This window comes from Euprymna scolopes, chromosome 15 (assembly GCF_053919585.1).
Source record: "Euprymna scolopes isolate OS-2025 chromosome 15, ASM5391958v1, whole genome shotgun sequence".
NCBI classification, from domain to species: Eukaryota; Metazoa; Mollusca; class Cephalopoda; order Sepiida; family Sepiolidae; genus Euprymna; species Euprymna scolopes.
In genome coordinates, this window is record NC_136496.1 from 77,423,165 (window position 1) to 77,442,856 (window position 19,692).

Here is a 19,692-nt window from a genome sequence, read left to right on the forward strand (position 1 = left end):
TGTTCACACGAATAACAATATCCAGGGATGCTTTCTGGTGCTGCCCAGTTTGGAATGTGCGCTCTAGTCTAAAAAGAAAAAAAAAAAAAATGTGAAGAAAAAGAATCTTTGAGATACTGACCAACACAGGAACAACATTCGGCATAAAGACGAGATAGGCAAATCTGGCAGTCATGGCAGCACGAGCAGTTTTTCTTGTCTGACATGTCGCATTCACAGCACTTGATCAATTGGCATTTACTCACACGACTTGCACAGATGGCGTCGTTGCAGGCGTGTGAGAGAAGCACGAGAAACAGTAATGTCCAAAGACCCAGCAGCAGACGCTGGCACATGCCGTCCATTTTGAAAAAAACTGAAACCAAAGATTAAAAGAGAAACATTGAAATATTTCCACTGTTTGAATGCACTGAGATTTTGAAAAATATAACGGTTTAAAGACTAGTCAAAATCCGCTTCTAACTCACATGTGCGCGCACCCGGGCACAGAATCACTGGAATCCGACATAAGACATAGAAATCTCAATATTTGAACAGAACCCTACAGCTAAGTAACAACATGCAGCTTTAAATAATAAAAAAAAGTCTGCATTTTCCTGATGAAGTCAAGGATACAAATCGAAAATTAGAATTTAAACAAATGCTTGTTTATAAAGTAAATCTGCATTTTGACTGGTTTCTAAACAGTTATATTTTTAAGAAACAATGTTTATAAAAAAGGGGGAATTTTTTTTTTTTTTCCTTAAGAGAGAGGAAAAGAGGGAGAGAAAAGAGATAGAAAAACAAAAAAGAGATTTGTTGGTCTGGATTCTCCTAATTAGTAGCTCGTTCTCAAAATACTGGCTTTTATTTAGGCACACAAATGAACGTCATTACTCTACTTTAACTCTAGACAGAAATTCCAATGCAAATTTAAAAGGCATCAAAACTAATTCTGAATTTCCCACAACAAGAAAAAAAAAAAAAAAGGTTGCCATTTTTTTATGTATGAAATATATAAATAAAATCCATATTGAAATTTATGTTCATAGGCAAAACTTCAGTATTCAAAAATCCGTACGGTAGGAATTTTCCTTTAGAAAAATAATTTGATTGTCCAGACAAAATTCTTTCAAAATTATAAATTCTTATCTCAACATGCTTTTAATAATAGACACTCTAGCTCTATTTGTAGTTGTCAGTCCACAATCGATTTTTAATGAATACAATTAACAAACACTAAAAAGGGGTAGCAAATACTATATGCTACAGATATATAACCAGTATATTTTCCTCTTCCATAAAACATTACCAAAAAACTAAATTTCATCAAACCTTCTGTAAATATTATATGCATGAAAAAGAGCAGAAGTCATAAGCATTCTTATCTACAGAGTCCAAAACACGGTAGCCAAATTTCAAGTATATTGCAAACCTACCTACAAACATAATTCCCACCACATGGGCCTTGCAACAGGTATTTACCTATATGCTATGAAAATAAGCAGCACTCGGTACCTAGCTGATCAATATAAGAATATTGAAATCTAATTCAAATCTCCAAAACATTCAAGATACATCATTAATGTCAGAAAAAAAAAAAAAAAAGTGCATGCTTTATAAATACCTAGGAAAATGCATAACAAACATGTCTACACCACTTTGTCCAAATGCAGATTCAGAACTGTACAAACTATCTCTTAAATCCCTAGAAATCTCAACAAGCACAAAAGTATTGACACTACTTTCTACACAACAAGCTGGCATTTACAGCACAAAATATAGTGCGTGTAGCAGGTATTACATCAGAGAACCATGGCGCTCCTTTGACAAGATGATATATGAATAGAAAACAAAAAAACGCACTTGTCTTACATATGCTAGATTGCAACCACAAAATTGGTAAAAAACTCTTTCACTATGCTTAAAAAAAAAAAAAAAAAAAAAAATGAAGATAACTGCACTATTGATAGATTTTTTTAAATGAAATTAATTTTTTTATTTTGTAAAAATTACTTCTAAATGACATAAAATTCAGTAATGTTTTTAGAAAAAATAATTAATATTAAATTAATGTTAATAAAAATCATTAATGCTGTTATATTGCCAATAAGTTTAACACATTGTTTTAGATTTTGATTTTCTTGCTTTAATCTAAAGTTTATTTAAATATTTAAAAATCTTACTGCTTTTTAGAATTTCACTTATTAAAAAAAAAATACAGAAAAATTTTTGACGTATGAACCTTACTCGTCACAGAATTAAGATGTCATATTCTAAAAATCACAAACTGATCAAGTATTTTTAAGAAAATCCAAATTTACAATTTTTAGCAATTTTAATAACAAATTGTATCATTATTTGGATCTCGATAGTTCAAATTGAGTTGTCTCCCTCTTATTTATTCAACATGCCTGATCAAATCCCTACATTTTGCTTTGTCAAAAATTTGATTTTCTTAGTTAAAAACAACTTGATCAATTTATGTGCTTTTTGGAATATGACATTCATTCCATGACAAGTATGTACATCAAAGATTTTTTTTTTTTTTAAACAAAAAACAAGTGTAATTCCTAAATAAGCACCAAATTTTTTTATAAAATATGTTGCACATTAGGACAAGTCTACATAGATTTATACCCGTCTTTCTTATTTGTACTTTATTTATAAGGAAAAAAGTATAACAAATAGTAAAGATATAATAAAAAATCTTTTTTGTGAAAATACATACCAGAACACATGCACTGTTTTAATATCCTGGATCATACCAGACTCAGATGAATACAGAAAAAAAAAAAAGAAAAAAAAAAGAAAAGTTTTTTTAAACCTACCTACAAACATGATTACCTAATTGCCTGTCCTCTTGTGTAAAATGAAATATACTTTTCAACTTTCATGTGCTGTCTTTTAAAACTGCTGCTATTTCTTGGTGTTTGAATGGATTGAAGGATAAAGACTTAATATTTGTATTTTTCAAATCAGCAAGCAAAACGATTGGATGAAAAATAAACTTTTCAGAATTTAAATGTTTTTGTTCCTGAAAATGTGGACCAATAATTGACCAAAATTGCGGACAAAAAACTTATAATACACACATTTCTGTAGAAATATATATTCTTATGATATATACCAATCCTTATTTAAGAAGCTCAATGTAATTACAGAGCAATATAGTGAATAAATGACAAAAACCTGTATTCTAAAGTTCATGATGTTAATCATCTTTACAATTGCAAATGTCAATTGAATTAAAGGAATAAATTATAAGATGGTCAACATCAACATCATGAATTTTGGAATATAGTTTTGTCATTTATTCACTATATATATATTCTTAAAATTAAAGTTTACAAAATGAATTATTTAAGAAACTCAAAAAGAATATTAATGATATTCCCAATTTAAGAAAGCGTAAAAAAAAAAGGACATTTATAGTGCATAGAGAAGAAAAACTTAACTAAATACCAATAAGATAAGGAGGCGTCGATGGCCATTATTAAAGCCATCAAAAGCTATTTTCTCGCAGAATTGACAATATTGCTGACTAAACAATATATTTTGCTTAGAAAGCTAGACCAGTTAATATAAGGGAAAATCTCACTTTATTTTACACTAGCAAAAAGACCAGACGTTGCCCAGGATTGAATGATGATCAATGAATGTTTAACACCCCATGTTTTTATTGCCATTGAAATCGGTGAAATTGCTCATTTTTCAATCAAATCAATTGATTGCTCTAGTTGGGGAACCATTGTGGTGCACTGGGAGGAAGCTTCACATGCCTCCTCACAGTGAATTAGTTCACAATACACTGTAGTCTACATTGCACTGTAGAGAACCTACTGGTAATTCTTTAATGGCTTAAATTAAGTTTAAAATGAAAAAAAGTCGAATATATTGCTCCAATTGTGCTTTAAACATAAACATTCATTTCAAACACCTACTCCCCCATCATATCAAAGAACCTACTGTTGATTTTATATGTTGGGCCTTTCGGCTTGTGTAATAATAAAACTTCTCAAACACACTTGTGATGTTAAGCTGTACAAGACATTAACTTTAGTCAAAATCATCTGTTCCTTCTTTTATCGGATTATTTCAATCGTTGATACTTAAAGATATTCCACTACAAAACCTATCTGAGAACACTGCCAGGCATATAAATTTCATAAAAATCAGCCCAACTATTATGGAGTCTACAGGGAATGAACTCACATGTACACAGAAAGTTAATTTTATATAATAGTAGGTAGATATGAAATAAATTCCTCAATAACTGACAGTACAGGAGCCCTAACTCCTTGGTAGTATTTCGGGATGGTTGTAATGCCATGTAGTACATAGAAATGGACCCTGCAGTTATCTTGAGGGCTTTCTTGAGGCCACATATAGACAAGACTGAGAGCCTACCATTGATTTTCACCACTGTCAAATTGTGTGTACATATTTGGCATCAAATTGACCCACTTCACCCCACTATATATTACCCTCAAACTAAAAAAATCAAATCAAATGACACCTGAAGCAAAAAATATGTGCATACCAGACACGAAAAACTCCACCCCTTCACTGTTGAGGTGCATAGATACTGAGAAGCCTTCTATATTAATAGTTTTTTTTTTTCCTTCGAACTGCTAGACTTTGCAATTACCTCTCTGTTTTCTGCTTCCATGACTGTACTAATTTGTAGAAGTCCTCTGTTAGATATGATCTCAAATAGCAGCCCCTTACGTCCAAAGTAGCAATATATCTTGTTTTTTGTTTTCTTTTTTTTTTGGGGGGGGGGAGGTACATAAAAAAAACAAACAAACAAACTGACAAGAAAGAAAATGACATTTACAGAAATGATTTAATATCCTTTGAACCAGATGTAACTCAGCACTTGCTTGGCTTCACCGGAACATGACGTCAGCAGCTAGAGTTTAGTTGCTGTCTGACGTAACATGGTGATCAGCCAATCGCAACGCTGCCCGCTTAGTTTCAACTCGACGCACGTGTGCGCAAGTGCTACTCCTGAGCAGCAGATGAGAAATTGGATAAATATTGGAAAAGGGGGGGGGGCTAAAAAAAAAAAAAATAAAATAAAAAACGCCACCATTTCTTACATGCAAGTCAGTGAGGAAGAGAAGAGCAAAACATGAATTCGACCGTTTTGGGCCAACAACAGCTACAGGACGCTGTAATTGACTTGTCAACAGCGAAATCTACTGGCAAAAACAATATAATGTGCAACAAGTGGCCACAAGTGCAATCTTGCAAAAAGAGGGAGCGACCGATGGTTATGGCTTGAGATGTGAAGTGTCAATAGTGGCCAGCGATCCCAACTGGGACTTTCTTTGCTAAATCTCGACAAAAAAAAAAAATAAATAAATAAATAAATAAATAAATAAAAAATAAAAAACAAACAAACAAACAAAAAAAAACCTAACCCATCCTCTTGTTTTAACTTTTTTACCAAAAAATACTTAAAAGAACTGATAAAAAAAAAAAAAGATCCTAATCCAAATAATCCTAAAAAGCAAGCGGGACTTAAAAATAAAAGTTTATTTCAATTTTCCGTCATAAAAAAAAAAAAATAATAAAAAAAAAATACTTGAAAAACAAAAAAGTTCTTTCCCAATTTTCCCTCTTAAAAAAATTAAATTAAACTTGTTAAAAAAAAAAAATTAAAAAAAATAAATAAAAAATAAAATAAACAAACTTGTTCCTTTGAACTACAATTATTTATTTGACTAGAAGAAGAAAAAGAAAAAGAAAAAAAAGAGAGCATTTATAACCTTTTCTTCACAGTTAATAAAAATTATGGTAGGTTTTTCTTTTTTTGATATTTCTACATTTAACATTTTGCTCTTTTCTTTTACATAGCGTTGTTATGATTTCATCGATGATGCTCAGCATAATCTGACTTAACATCATGTTCTGGGGAAAGCCGAGTGAACACTAAGTTATGCTAGATTCAAAGGATGCATCAGTATCAATATTTCAAAACACATTGAGTAAAAATTAAGAAAACGAAAAGAAATAAAAATATCTTAGTGTTTGACATTTTTTTTCTGCATATTAATAAGTATCCTAATCCCCTCTCCCCCCAACAACAAATTTACTTCAATAGACTATAGAATTCCAGCAATATGAAGGCTCAGGTTTTTTCAAGTGAACTGTATTCAGTAAAGTATCCTTTAATAAAATCATTTTGAATTTCGAGACTACAATTATTGATCAAGATATGACACTTTAACCGCCCCCCACCAACGTTAAATCTCAAACACTGTATTAAAAAAAAAAAAAAAAAAAATGAAATTAGTATGAAGAACCATTAGGATGCTGAATACCATAAAAAGTAAAGCTTAATGGCACCAAATTTGACATTAAAAAACCCTTTAGAATGATAAGTAGGATAAAAGAAAGAATTAATTATTTATTGTAGACTATTATTTTCATCCTTATTAGTTGTTGTTTCACAACGTTTCGGCCAACCATTCCTCTGGTCTTTGTCAGGTGGTAACCGCGACAGATAGGAACTTCGAATCTCCTAACTGCATTCTCAGTTTCAATCCTACCCAAAGCCGGCGAGAGGCTTACTTGGCCAAAACGTGGTGAGACGACAACAACTACGGATGGCAGTAATTGCTGAGAATGCAGTTAGGAGATTCAAAGTTCCTAACCGTCACAGTTACCACCTGACGAAAGCCAGAGGAATGGTTAGCCAAAACATTGTGAAACAACAACCAATAAAGATGAGAATAATAGTCCGCAATAAATTAATATAAATAATACTCATCTCAATAATAAATTCCAATCAAAATAATATAAAAGAATACTAATTCTTGTACCTAAAACATCAGTAACTAGATTAAAAACTACATTAAAAAAATTTTTTTTTTTTAGATGCATTTATATAAACACTTCATCTATAGAACATGTTGCCACAAGATTGCTTCCCTGAGATTTACAACATGGTCAACTTCAGATCAAATGTCAATAAACACTCGTCATAAAGCAATCTTTATAAGTCATTAAAATTTTATTAATTTCATTATTTTCAATCCTCTCATAAGATTAATCAGTATTTAACTGACAATCAAACCACTTCATTGACCCCTTATCCTCGAGTGGCTTTTGGTCTTGATAAAGCGAGTCATTAGTAAAAAAGAGTTCAAGTTCACAACGTAACTTGTAAGCTTTTGTCTTGCACTTATTAAAAGGTCCAACTATATCACAGTATTATAAGCCTGTACCGGAACGGGTACGTCTGCCAGTATTCTCCACTTTAAAATAAAATATTTATAGTTTAGGAACATTACTGACAACATTACTTAGAACCTGAATGAAACATAGGTAAGTACAACTAATATAGCTAATTATATATCATATCAGGCTGACAATGCAACTTAGTCAAATCTTTAAGATAATGCTAGTTATCTCCCCTGGATCATGACTTCTTTCAAACTTGGTAAGCGGCGTGTATTTTTAGGAATCAACTTCCAAATCTATCTCTGAATAGGTTTTCATTTAAAAGAAGCTACTGACTCATTCTTGGAGGGATTATTATATAAAGATAAGTTGCCCGTGTGCATGCATGTTCAGCTAGAGAGGAATGGGCTGGGTGGAGGAGAAAGAGGGGGTTGAAAGGAAGGTAAACCGAGGAAGATGAAATAGGGTAAGATAGGGAGACTGTTAGATAGAGATAGGGAAGTAGAAGTTTAAATGTTCCATATGTGGCCAGGGGCAACGCTGGGTAGCCCTGCTAGTCATTACTAAAACCAACATAAATTATTTTAGTGTTGAGAAATTAGTCACAAACTATTTCGCGTTACCTTATCATTTGTGAATTATTAGCAATAATTTTATTTTATGTTTAACTTTAAAAGTTTTTAAGCCAGTAAGAACGTTCAGCCATTTTTAATCTGAGGAGAGAAGAAAGTACAGAACCAGAATGGAAGAGAGCAAGCAACGTTTAATTTAATGGCCTCAAAAAGCAGATACAAAATGTCTAAACAATTACAAAATTAACATCGATTATGCAACATTAAATTGGCTTATATTTTTTTTTTGTTTTTAAATGCAACTAGGTCACAAATGAGTAACGTAAAATAAGTTTTGGACTAGTTTCCCCAACAGTATTTCCTTAAAAATAATTTATGTCCGGGTTAGTAATGATTACAAATAACTTATAGACTTACTATTATACTAAAGCAGACTTAAGCAACGTTTGTTTCCAAAAACCTTTTTCCTAGATAATTTTTTATTCACATAAAATGCAAAAATATTGCTTTCTTTTGGGATTGAAACAGATTAAAAAAAAAAAAAAAAAAAAAAAAAAAAAAAATTCAAATTAGCAATTTACTCACCAAGTTTTATTAATAAACTAGCGAGGGTGCTCGGCATTGCCTGGGTGTTTGTAGGTGTAAAAGAAAAAAAAAAGTTTTGGTAGGCAGGTAGGCTTGAACCAGAATTCTTGAGGCGAAGGCGGAAAAAAAGCGTGATAACTTACCTCGACGTTACGAAGGTAGGGAAATGAGAATGGATGAAATTAAATGAATAAAAAGTGACGTGCGTAAATTTAATGCGGTCAAACATCGTGCCATAGGGGAATGAAATCCCGCACTTAACTTTGGGGCAATTTTTTTTTGCTTTCGTTTCCCTAGAACGTTGGGGAAAACCAGCTCCCCATAAAAAGGGGAGTGTCCAAATTGAATAGCAATTGTCTGATATAAGGTTTCTTCCGCATTGCTCAAAGCTTTATTGCTTTCTGAACATTCCCGGAATGAAAGCCAGGAACACTGCCTTCATTTCAGATTAGTTTCACTTTTATATGAAAAAGCCGAACACACGAGGGGAGCCGAAATAGCAAGAATTTTGTAAAAGTTGATTCAAGACTTATTTAGAACGAACCATCTGAAACTGTTCTTAAACTAAACATGGCTTACACTTCTAGATGGAAATTAACACACGGTCATTTATAACTTCAGACATTTTTAAAGAATTTGCAGTCGTTTCGGCTCTTATCAGTAATAGTTTTGCTTCCATTCGTTTTAGACAGGTCAGTTAAGTGTATGAAGAAATAATTTTGGGGTTTCCTTTCGATAAATAATGCTCTCTTAATATGTTTAATGCTTTGCAGCCATCATCCAGGGCTTCTCTCATTACACGTGATAAACTTCGGTCATCTAAACACTGTATTAATTCCGCAAAGACAGTTGCGTTCTTTTCAATGAAGTTGGGGTCGTTTCTGTTTTCAAGTTGTGTTTGAAGTACTTTGTGTAGCTTTTGGATTCGGAGATATCCTAGAAATTTAACTTGCCACAATTCGAATTTTGATTCGGATCCATCGAAATAAAGACGCACGCTGGGCGCATAACCTCTAGAAGTGTAAGCCACGTTTAGTTTCAGATGGTTCGTTGTTCTAAACAAGTCTTGAGAGGTGACTGGTTTGCAATAGACAGAACAGTTTCTGATGGTTCGTTGTTACACAGAAGTCTTGAGAGGTGACTTGTTTGCAGTAGACAGTTCCACAGAGCAAAATATTCTTACCGTGTCGAGACGGAAAAAAACATGTGAAATTGCTACAGAAAAGGTTTAATATTTATGGAGCAATTCTGGTTTCTGATTGGTTGGTAGCAGAACATGAATTAATTTGATTCATCAGTTCCTAGCAGCATCGTTTATAAATAGAATCGTCCGACTGTGGGATCATACCACATTATACATCCAAAATATTGCAACAAAATAAATCTAGATGCTATGTGCATTCACAAATCATAGATACTACAATCTACAAGGTATATAAAAAGTTGCAAGAAATAGTAACCCCACGGAGAAACCCCGAGGAAAAAAAAAAAAAAAAAAAAAAAAAAAAAACCATCCAAAAAATGTGCACACAGATTTTGCCTTTTATATATACTAGAGAGGGGTACCCGGCGTTGCCCGGGTGTTTGTAGGTGTGTGTGAAAAAAACCCGAAATGTGAAGAAAAAAAAACAAAAAAAAAAACAGGTGCCCGTGAAAAAAAAGGAAGCCTTGATGCGCAGTTGGAAAATAGTAAAGTGTAAAAAAAAAACAAAAAAAAACAAAAAAAAAAAAAACAGGTGCGCATTTTTGATTGACGTGACGGCGATAGGTATTCAGCAGTTAGAATTTTGTGCGGGACAGTTTTTAATAAGGTTAATAAATCGGTTTGTTTGTTTTTAAAAACCCGCTCCCTGTTTATTAGGGGGAGCGTCTCGTCTCGAAATGAATGAAAGCTACCGTCTGATATGACGAAGTCGACATTGACCAAACGTTACTTAGCTCTCTAGAGACCACTGGCTTTCGGCCAGTAATTAGAGTCGAGTTTCGCTTTTTGTTTATACCGAAAACTGAATGTAACGCGTGCCGATGCGGGAAATGTCAAATAGTTAACGTTTGAAAGTCAATAAAGTTAAATAGACAGGCGAGCTCCATGGTTAAGTGTGAGATATTACAATTTATAGATGATATAAAAAGTTTTAAGTTGTGAAGTTCTGAAATAAGCCTTTTGTGGACATCGAGGAAAAGCGTACAGACATACATTTTCGCTTTTATATATAGGATATAGATTTCTATCACTCTTACCCTCTCACTGAATGCCAATTGATCTCCTTCTTTGCTCTGATTTTATTGTGTTTATCACACTTGCTCCCATCATTCTCTCCCTTCCCATTTATTAGCAAACATAAAAAAGATTAACTATACATAAAGCAGGAGATTGGAATATCACAAGGCGTGCTCCAAGCGGTACTCCACCTTACGACGAATTTGGCTCTTATACAGATTTGCAGTAGAAGTGCGGTACTTTCTAGAATGGTAGAATGATCCAACGATTCTTCCAATAGCAGATTTGATATAAGTGTTTTATTTTAGGTGAAGAAAGAAAGTCAGTCCCAGAAGCTTATCAAAGATGGGGGCTTCCTTGAGAAGAGATCAGTTTATTTCAGTAGAAGAGAAACAAGGATCCGAACATTGATGGTGAAAAGAGAAAAGCTTGCTTGTAGAGGTGTTAAAAGTAGCAAGACGTTTCCCTGCTTATTTGCACCACATACACTAAGCCGGAAAAGAAAGAATGGGAACCATCATCAATGCTCTTCAACGTGCTGCCATTGATAGTTGTGTTGTTTGCATAAATATCAACAGAAAATCTCAGAATATTATTTGAAAGACCATCCCAGTATAGATCTTTGGGGGCACCCTGGCATTGATGCTATGTGTAGCAATCACCATACCAGTTCGCGATTGGGGAGTGAACCCAGAGAGCTCTACTTACAAGATATAATCTTACTCTAATGACTAAGACTATGACAACAGTATATTCTTTTCCTTGTTTTGACTCTTGAGTATATATCTGACACGGTTAGACACAATTAACTGAGAACCACATCACACTATATAAAAGCATATAAGATAACGGACACACACTCGAGAGTCAAAACAATGAAAAGAATATGCCTTTGTTTTAGCCCTAGAAATAACGAGAGTTCACTTACGCAAATGAACATCGTTTTGCATGGGTAGATTCTTATTGAAATAAAAAGAGGAAGTTTTATCCCAGAAGTGAGGAATTAGACATGACTAGCTAGGACGACATCGAATGTTCAGCAAGGGAAATAAATTGAGTTTGTATCATTTATGTCTGATTACTCAAGTCATGAAATTCATGTTTTGGAGAATTGAGAGTTTTACGTTTCTGAATTTTTGAGATGAGGATTGGTTATTCCTATTATTTGGATTCATCGGAGTACTATTTTCATATTGAGCGTCATGTTCATAATGTTTCGATTGATGCAACCTCCGACCTTCTTCAGGTGTATTGTGTCAAACTCTGGAATGTTTCTGTCAAACTCGAGAATTTGGATGGAATTTCAGACAGAAGCCTTTATTTACTTCATAGGAGGTAGCATGTTATCGTTCCATCAGCCGTGACTGGATAGAGACCCTAAGTAATTTGCAATTGTATTTTTGGTTGTCCACTCTGAGAATTGAATCTCTAACCTTCTTGAGAAGGTCACTTTTACAATTAATTTTTCCAAATACTCTAACCATTGCACCACAGCGGAACAAGAGCACACTATCCCTGTGAAGTAAATTAAGGGTTCCGTTCAAAATTCTGCCCAAATTACAGAGTTTGACAAGATACACCTGAAGAAGACCAGAGGTTACACTGACCAAAACGTCGTGAAAATGACACTCAAGATGAAAACAGTAGTCCGATGAATTCAAATAATACGAATTTGAGAGTTGAACTTATATTTATTTTTTGCTACTTTCTCTATCATATGTGCTTCGGACTTTTATAGAGCTTTCGATGAGAAAAGATTTGATAATCGAAAGAACATTTCCAGATATTCTCTAGCTGTCAAGCTTTGGAGCAAACCTTTGTGCTAAATCCTTTCAAAGGCCTTTGATATATCAAGAGCTATCACCCAGGAATTGAAGCCCCTATTGATAGATTCACAGATTATATTTATCAGCACATCAGCTGTAGATCTTGTAGGGCAAAATTCATATTGATTGTCACCAAGAAGATTGTTTTTTCGGATTTACACTTATATTTTGCTTAATGACTTACTCGTAGGACTATAGTAAGTGTAACACATTTCTATCAAAACTTATCTCTTTATCTCTCTCTCTCTTTCCCCCTTCCTCTCTCCACCCAGCCCATTCCTTTTTCTCAACATGCACACATTCAAACAAGTCTTATATAGATTCCTTAAGGAAATATGGAAGTAACCTTTTGATAAAAAAAAAAAAAGAGTTACTTCCCTTTAGTACGTGAAATGAAAGAAAAATGAAACCCCCTATCCGGATGACCCTCCTCAGACCGCCCCTCAAGAAATCAGAGTCAAAGAATGATTATTTAAAATTTTAGATATTCATCCAAGGCAATGCTGATGAAAAAAATACAAGCTTGGTGGGTGTTTTGTTTTGTGTGTTTGTAGTTTTGGCTGGGCATGCACAGATACATACACACAGAAAACGGCCCTTTATGTAATTACTGTTGGAACTGGAAAACTTGTGGAAGAGAGAAATTAAAAGCAAAATGGAGAAAGAACACGTAAAAAAATGATTATCTTAGTATCCAAGATTATTCAGTTCCTCCATGACTAAATCAAGTTGGATTTCCATTGATGATTGTAGGTATAGTTGTAAAATAGCACAATAATTTGATGATTGTACCTATTTACTATGCCTCCCCACGGGACAGAGTTAGACACCAGGGTCGTTTTTTAACGTGGAGAAAAGGTACAAAAATAAAAATTGTCTCAGTCGTGAAGGATTTCTCCTCCACCGAAAGAGAACAAGAAAATGAAGTGCAGCATCTGAAGAACAGATGGTATTTATTTGCTCCCCCACCGAGCAAATTAGGCACAAGGCCGATTTTTAATGTGAGGAGTGAAGGGAGGGGGAAGGGAAAAAGGGGACCAGCTCCCGAGAGGTGGGAAATGGGAGCTGGTTAAAGGTCAGGCATGTGGGGTTGCCCCCACATCTGGTCTTTGCTAGTCATAGCTGGTCTTTGTTAGTCATAGCTTGCAGCATCTGCCGGAACAGATACTACACTTTGGATTGTAGGTATAGTTATAAAATAGCACAATAATTTGATGATTGTAGGTATAGTTATAAAATAGCACAATAATTTGATTATTGTAGGTATAGTTATAAAATAGCACAATAATTTGATGATTGTAGGTATAGTTATAAAATAGCACAATAATTTGATGATTGTAGGTATAGTTTTAAAATAGAACAATAATTTGATGATTGTAGGTATAGTTCTAAATTAGAACAATAATTTGATGATTGTAGGTATAGTTTTAAAATAGAACAATAATTTGATGATTGTAGGTATAGTTCTAAATTAGAACAATAATTTGATGATTGTAGGTATAGTTCTAAAATAGAACAATAATTTGATGATTGTAGATATAGTTTTAAATAGAACAATAAATTACCAAAAATAAATGTAGCCGTAGATGTTCTTGTCTTTACGATGTAAATTTCATATTTCTTTGGACAAGAAACCAATAACATCTGTGACAAACTGTTTTGTTGTAAGTCAACATGAATGAGCAGTTCATATTTTTATAATAAAAAAATCAAAACCAAAACAGATGCAATTTGATATTGAATAGAATCACTATTTCTAATTCTTTATAGAAGCCGAGACATTTTTGATATCTAAAAAAATGCCCTTTTCTTGGTATATACAGTAGAACCCTGGGATACGGTGACCCATGGATCCACTTTTTTCAGGTTACAATGTAGAATACAATGTTTTTTTTGGCCCTTGGTTATGCTATTTGCCTTGCCTTACGGTGTTATTTATAATGTTATTTGATTATATACATGGGTATTATATACTGTACTGTATTTTATTACTAATTTTTAATATGTACTGTATAAAATTTTGCTTAGGCTCCACCGTACAGTGATTTAACCTTACAGTCCCAAACCTGGAATGCCGTATCTCTGGGTTCTACTTTGTGCGTGTGTGTATATATATAATCATTGGAATTTTATTTTCGGCATTATATTATATATAATGCTGCTTTTTCTGCTTGTTGATGCTTATGTTTATGTTCGGCTTATTAATCAAAGGGTTAGATGGTCACACTTCTAATGCACAGATACAAATTCTGTAGAAGTCTCATTTTTGACTTTGTAATTCCATTTGTTTATTCAGTCTGAAAGTAAATAATTCATATTTTTAATATCAGCCACACAAATAGAAGCATCAACAGAAAAAAAGCAGGAGACAATTCCAAGATTTTTTTCCTCCGATTCCAATACAATTACAGATTCTGATCTAAATTCTCAATTCTGATTTTTTATAATCTCTAAATATTTAGATATAGAGTCATATTTTATTTTTTATTCGGATTAACATAAAAACCCATGTAATATATGCAAATGTAAAAATGGAGGGGGAGGGAGTGATCGATAGATTTTAGTTTTGTTGGTAGATTAAAATCAATAAATATTTATCATAAGTGCATCAATGCAATAAAATTTTTCACAAAAACATTGTTTTTTTTTTTTTTCGGCATTGGAAATAGATACAAATTTTTCCAATCCTGATACACCAAAAATTAACAATTTTTCCGATTCCTAATGAATTGTTCAAACACAAATATATATATATATATATATATATATATATATATTAATATTATAAAAGATTACAAGAGGAGTACAATTGCATTAGGGGAGTGGGCCAGGGAACTTAATAGAAACAATAAAGATTTTGAATTAAAATGGTCAGTAGTGGATAGGGGGAGGAAGTATAGCCCTGGGAAATCAAAAAGATGCAATCTATGTTTATTCGAAGCCTTTTACATAGTGAATTCTAAAGAAGAAATTTTGAATAAAAGGCTAGATGCTATACAGGGATGTCTTCACAGGAATAGGTTTCTGCTATCACGCCTTAAATGTAACTGAGGTATAACTTTTTATAACAATAAGGATCCTCGGATGCTAGGATCAAATTTTAATTTAGAGTGAAATAGCAGGGTATGATGCAATCTAAATGAAGAGTCCAAATCTAATAAGCAAATATAGTTTCTATTATTCTAATCTGGAGAAAAAATATAGATAAAGTATAAAGCTCAACAAAGACTGGAAACACTGTTCCATAACGGCAAGCATTTTTTAGTATTTAGTTGTAGTAGTATTGATGGTGAAATAAGTGGTACCGTTTCCAGTTCAATAAAACAACTTAACAATAAACTAGCAATTATTAAAAAGTTAAATTAGCAATTAGTGAATTGGAAATTAATTGATATTGTTCTCTGGCAACTAAAGCTTGTAGAATCCCTGCTGGTTGACTTACTCTTGTTCGAAATGTTTTTATCCAAAAATGCAAGGGTAGACACCTTTTCATCGGAGTGAAGCACACGTGTAGCTATTGGGTGGTTTTGTTGTTAGAATAATTATTAAAGAATATTATTTTATTTAGGTACCCCCAAGAACACAATACACGAATTGTAATTTTGGTTTTGGAGCCATGTGTAACCCCAGTAGATTATGGATGGATAGCAGATGTAGGTTAAACCCATGGGTAAATAATCAGTTTTAAGATTAAAAATATACTTTAAATTTTAATTTTTTAAATAAGCTATCATAGCCTTTTCTGTATCTGTTTAATTAAATTAATTAATTAATAAATCATAGACGCTTTTTAGTATTTACTAGACCTGAAACATCAAACGGCCCTAGTTCTCTTACTTTAACTGTTATAAGTACTTAATTCGACCGTTGTTCCATATAATTTTTTAACTAATAATTAACGTGATGGATTATCTCCCTTCGTATTTATTTTTTCACAACCATCGAGAACCACATTATAATCTAATGAACGAAAGTGAATAATAAAATATTAAATAATAAAAAATAGAATAGGATCCTTAACTCTGAATGTTATACGAGGATTAAATAAATATAAGGTAATGTCATTCTTTATTTTCCTATTTAATAAAATAGGAACCCTAAACTGGTCTTAAATCTAAATAAGATAATCGATATTTTGTAAACATTGAAGCCACCAATGGGCGAATACGAAACTAAAAATAACCGTAACGTTTATAGCAAGGTTGTTCTGACCATATTATAAATATAAAAATAAAATTCAAAATTTTTTTTTTTTTTAATTAATTATGTGAAATAAAGAAGTATAGAAATCTAATTTAGGAATCCAATGATTAGTATTATTAAAAGATATTAAATGGCTACGGGTTTTTGTGGAAACTTCTTATGACAGGTTTTTAAATAAGGATACGAAAATTAGGTGATATATTAATATTTAAATGGGCTTTTGACAAAGGATGTGTCCAGGGTAAATGTTTGTCGCATGCTTCCTTTTCTTTAAGGGAAATTTCTTTAAACAATGTTCTATTGTCAAAGTGTTTTTTATTCAAGATGTCTGAAGAGAGGCTGGTTATGTGAAAATTTTCAAACGCCATAATGCTTGAAATTGTCCAACCGGTATTGAAACAATTGTAACTTACAATGAAATACACTTTTTGTTGCTACCAATTCCTTTTTTGAAGTCCTGGTTTTGTTAATACAGTATATTAATGCTCAATTATGTAATATGATAATTTTGTTGCTTACATTTTAAGTCATCTTTCTTTGGCTTAAAATTCATTGGTATATGAAAATTTACTGAATTATACGAACCCAGTAAAATTCAGTATATTACAAACAAGTATCTCTCTCTCTCTCTCTCTCATATATATATATATATATATATATATATATATATATATATATATATGCCAGCAGTTTAGCCCAACTTTGCTTGGGCCCTATGTACTATTCATAACTATGTACATATGTATACATATCAAAAAGTTTGACTCATGTCCAATTAACCTACATCTAAAATTTCAAGTGCTTAGACCCAAAATTGGCGGAGGAGTTTGGTAGAGTCTGCAAAGGTCAACTTCGACCTCTTGGCAGCTAAATGTTGGCCCCAAAAACTGATTAAAAAGCTTGCTGCATGTCTGAATACCCTTTATGTAACATTTCAACTGTTTACACGCAAAATTGGCTGAATAGTTTGCTAGAGACCACAAAGGTCAAATCTTTTGAACATTGACCCCTTGGCAGCCAAATTTTTGGTCAAAAACCGATTAAAAAGCTTGCCCAATGTCTGGATACACTTTATGTAAAACTTCAAATGTTTAGACCAAAAATTGACTGAGTAATTTGGTAGAGGCCGCAGAGGCCATTTTTTTTTTTTTAACTGACCCCAATTTTGACTCCTTAGCATCTGTTTTGGGCTCAAAACAAACTAAAAAGTTTGGTCCATGTCCAAGTAACCTACATCTAAAATTTATTGAAAGTGTTTAGATCTAAAATTGGCGGAGGAGTTTGGTAGAGTTTTCAAAGGTCAAATTGTTGAACTTTGACTCCTTGATAGCCAAATTTCAGGCCGAAAACCAATTTAAAATATTTTCCCAAATCTCAATACCCCTTATGCCAAATTTCAAGTCTGTATATTGAAAATTGACAGAGTAGTTTGGTAGGGAAATGTACACACACACAATTTCACTTTTATAGATATATAGATAGAATATAATTTTCTTTATTATCGAACATTAATTACACATTGCGCATGTTTCAGCTGTGATTTCTTTTGAAATACAGCAGCATCTGACTACTAGTCTACACCGATTTCAAATAAGACCCCCCATGTCTTTTTCTTTTAAAGGAGGGAAAGTATAAATTATTATCAATAAAAGATTACAATACTTTGCCAGAATAGCACAGGATTTCCCCTCCTTTTCCCAGAAAACATTAAAGGGGAAGAAAAAAAAAAAAAAAGACGCATACATTCGTATTTGAAACGCTAACACTTGATTTTCAAAATGTAGTCAATAATCTTTGTACAAATAAATAAAATCTAATAATACAGCTCTACTTGTTATTGAGCATGATTTTATAAGTATGGAAGTTTTATTGGATTAACATCTAGGAAATCACAGCAATACAATATATATATATATATATATATATATATATGCTAGCAGTACCCTCTAACCGGCGTTGCACAGCGGAAGCCCCCCCCCCCGGAAAAAAATTAAAGTACAGTGGTCGTTACTAGCCAACCCCTAACCTCCTCATGTTATGAACGGCTTTCAGAATAGACACTCCCAACACCTCATAGTAAGAACAGGTGGAGAAACTAAATGAAGGCTTTTCGTTTCATTTTGATAAAAAATAGGAAAATGTAGAATGTAAAAAAACACACAAATAAACCTTTTCAATGTTAAACCCGGCTTGAACCCGTGACACGAAAGTGGAAAAGAAAGTGAAAGAAAACCTGACATCTTACAATGCTCCATGACGCGAGCGGAAGTTTGGAAAATTGAAATTAAGTGAACTCAATCCAACTGATACAATGACTTGCAAAAATCGCTTGCAAAAAAATCAACACCTCCTTGTACAAAACTGGCCAGTTTAGGGTGAAGGAATTAATGTTTTTGGCCAATTTTTCGATATTTGTTGTCCGAGACGTCGAGCGTCAAAATGATACTGATCTGGTCAGAATCCGTCGCCTCTGTTGAAAGTTTTTGCAAGACATACAAACACACACACATTTTGTCTTTTATATATATATATATATATATACTAGCTGGGGTACCCGGCGTTGCCCGGGTGTTTGGAGGTGTGTGTACTGTCAAATAAAAAAGAAACCGGAGGGGGGAGGGGGGTAAAAGTTGGTAGAATCAAACTCAAAGCCCTGAGGCGAAGTTTGAAAATAAATTGTGAAAAACACATGAACCGTTTCGCCAGACAGAATGAGTTACTGAAAGATGTTTGAATTTATTTAAGTAAAAACCAAATTGACAGGTGCCCGCACGGAAGTCGTAGAGCGTTACGACGACGTAAGCAATAGCTATTCAGCAAACGAGGTCAATGACCATGTTTGTTTGTTATAAGCGAAGTAAAAAAAGAAAACATAAAAACGAATGTTAAAACTTAAGCGGGGGGGGGGGGTAATCAAAACATCGAAAAAAAAAAAAAACACAAAAAAAACTAACGTAAGGCAAACGAACGATGTTAAATCTAAAAATCGAAAAAACAAAAAAGAAAACAGAAAAACGAACATTAAACCCCCCCCAAAAAAAATCACGTGAAAAATGGCTTAAATAAGCCTGTTTCGATATTAAAATTAAAAAAAAAAAAAAAAAAAAAAAAA

General features: G+C 32.9%; 1 protein-coding gene across 1 annotated transcript in view; it reads right to left on the reverse strand.

Moving 5' to 3' along the window:
• LOC145293923 (twisted gastrulation protein homolog 1-B-like) overlaps window positions 1–19,692 on the reverse strand; it is a 115,250-nt gene that overhangs the window by 44,496 nt on the left and 51,062 nt on the right. The window contains exon 2 of the mRNA XM_080140746.1: window positions 122–355. Within this exon, the coding sequence (XP_079996872.1) occupies window positions 122–344 (223 nt within the window). The 5' untranslated portion in view covers window positions 345–355. The remainder of the gene's footprint in view (window positions 1–121; window positions 356–19,692) is intronic.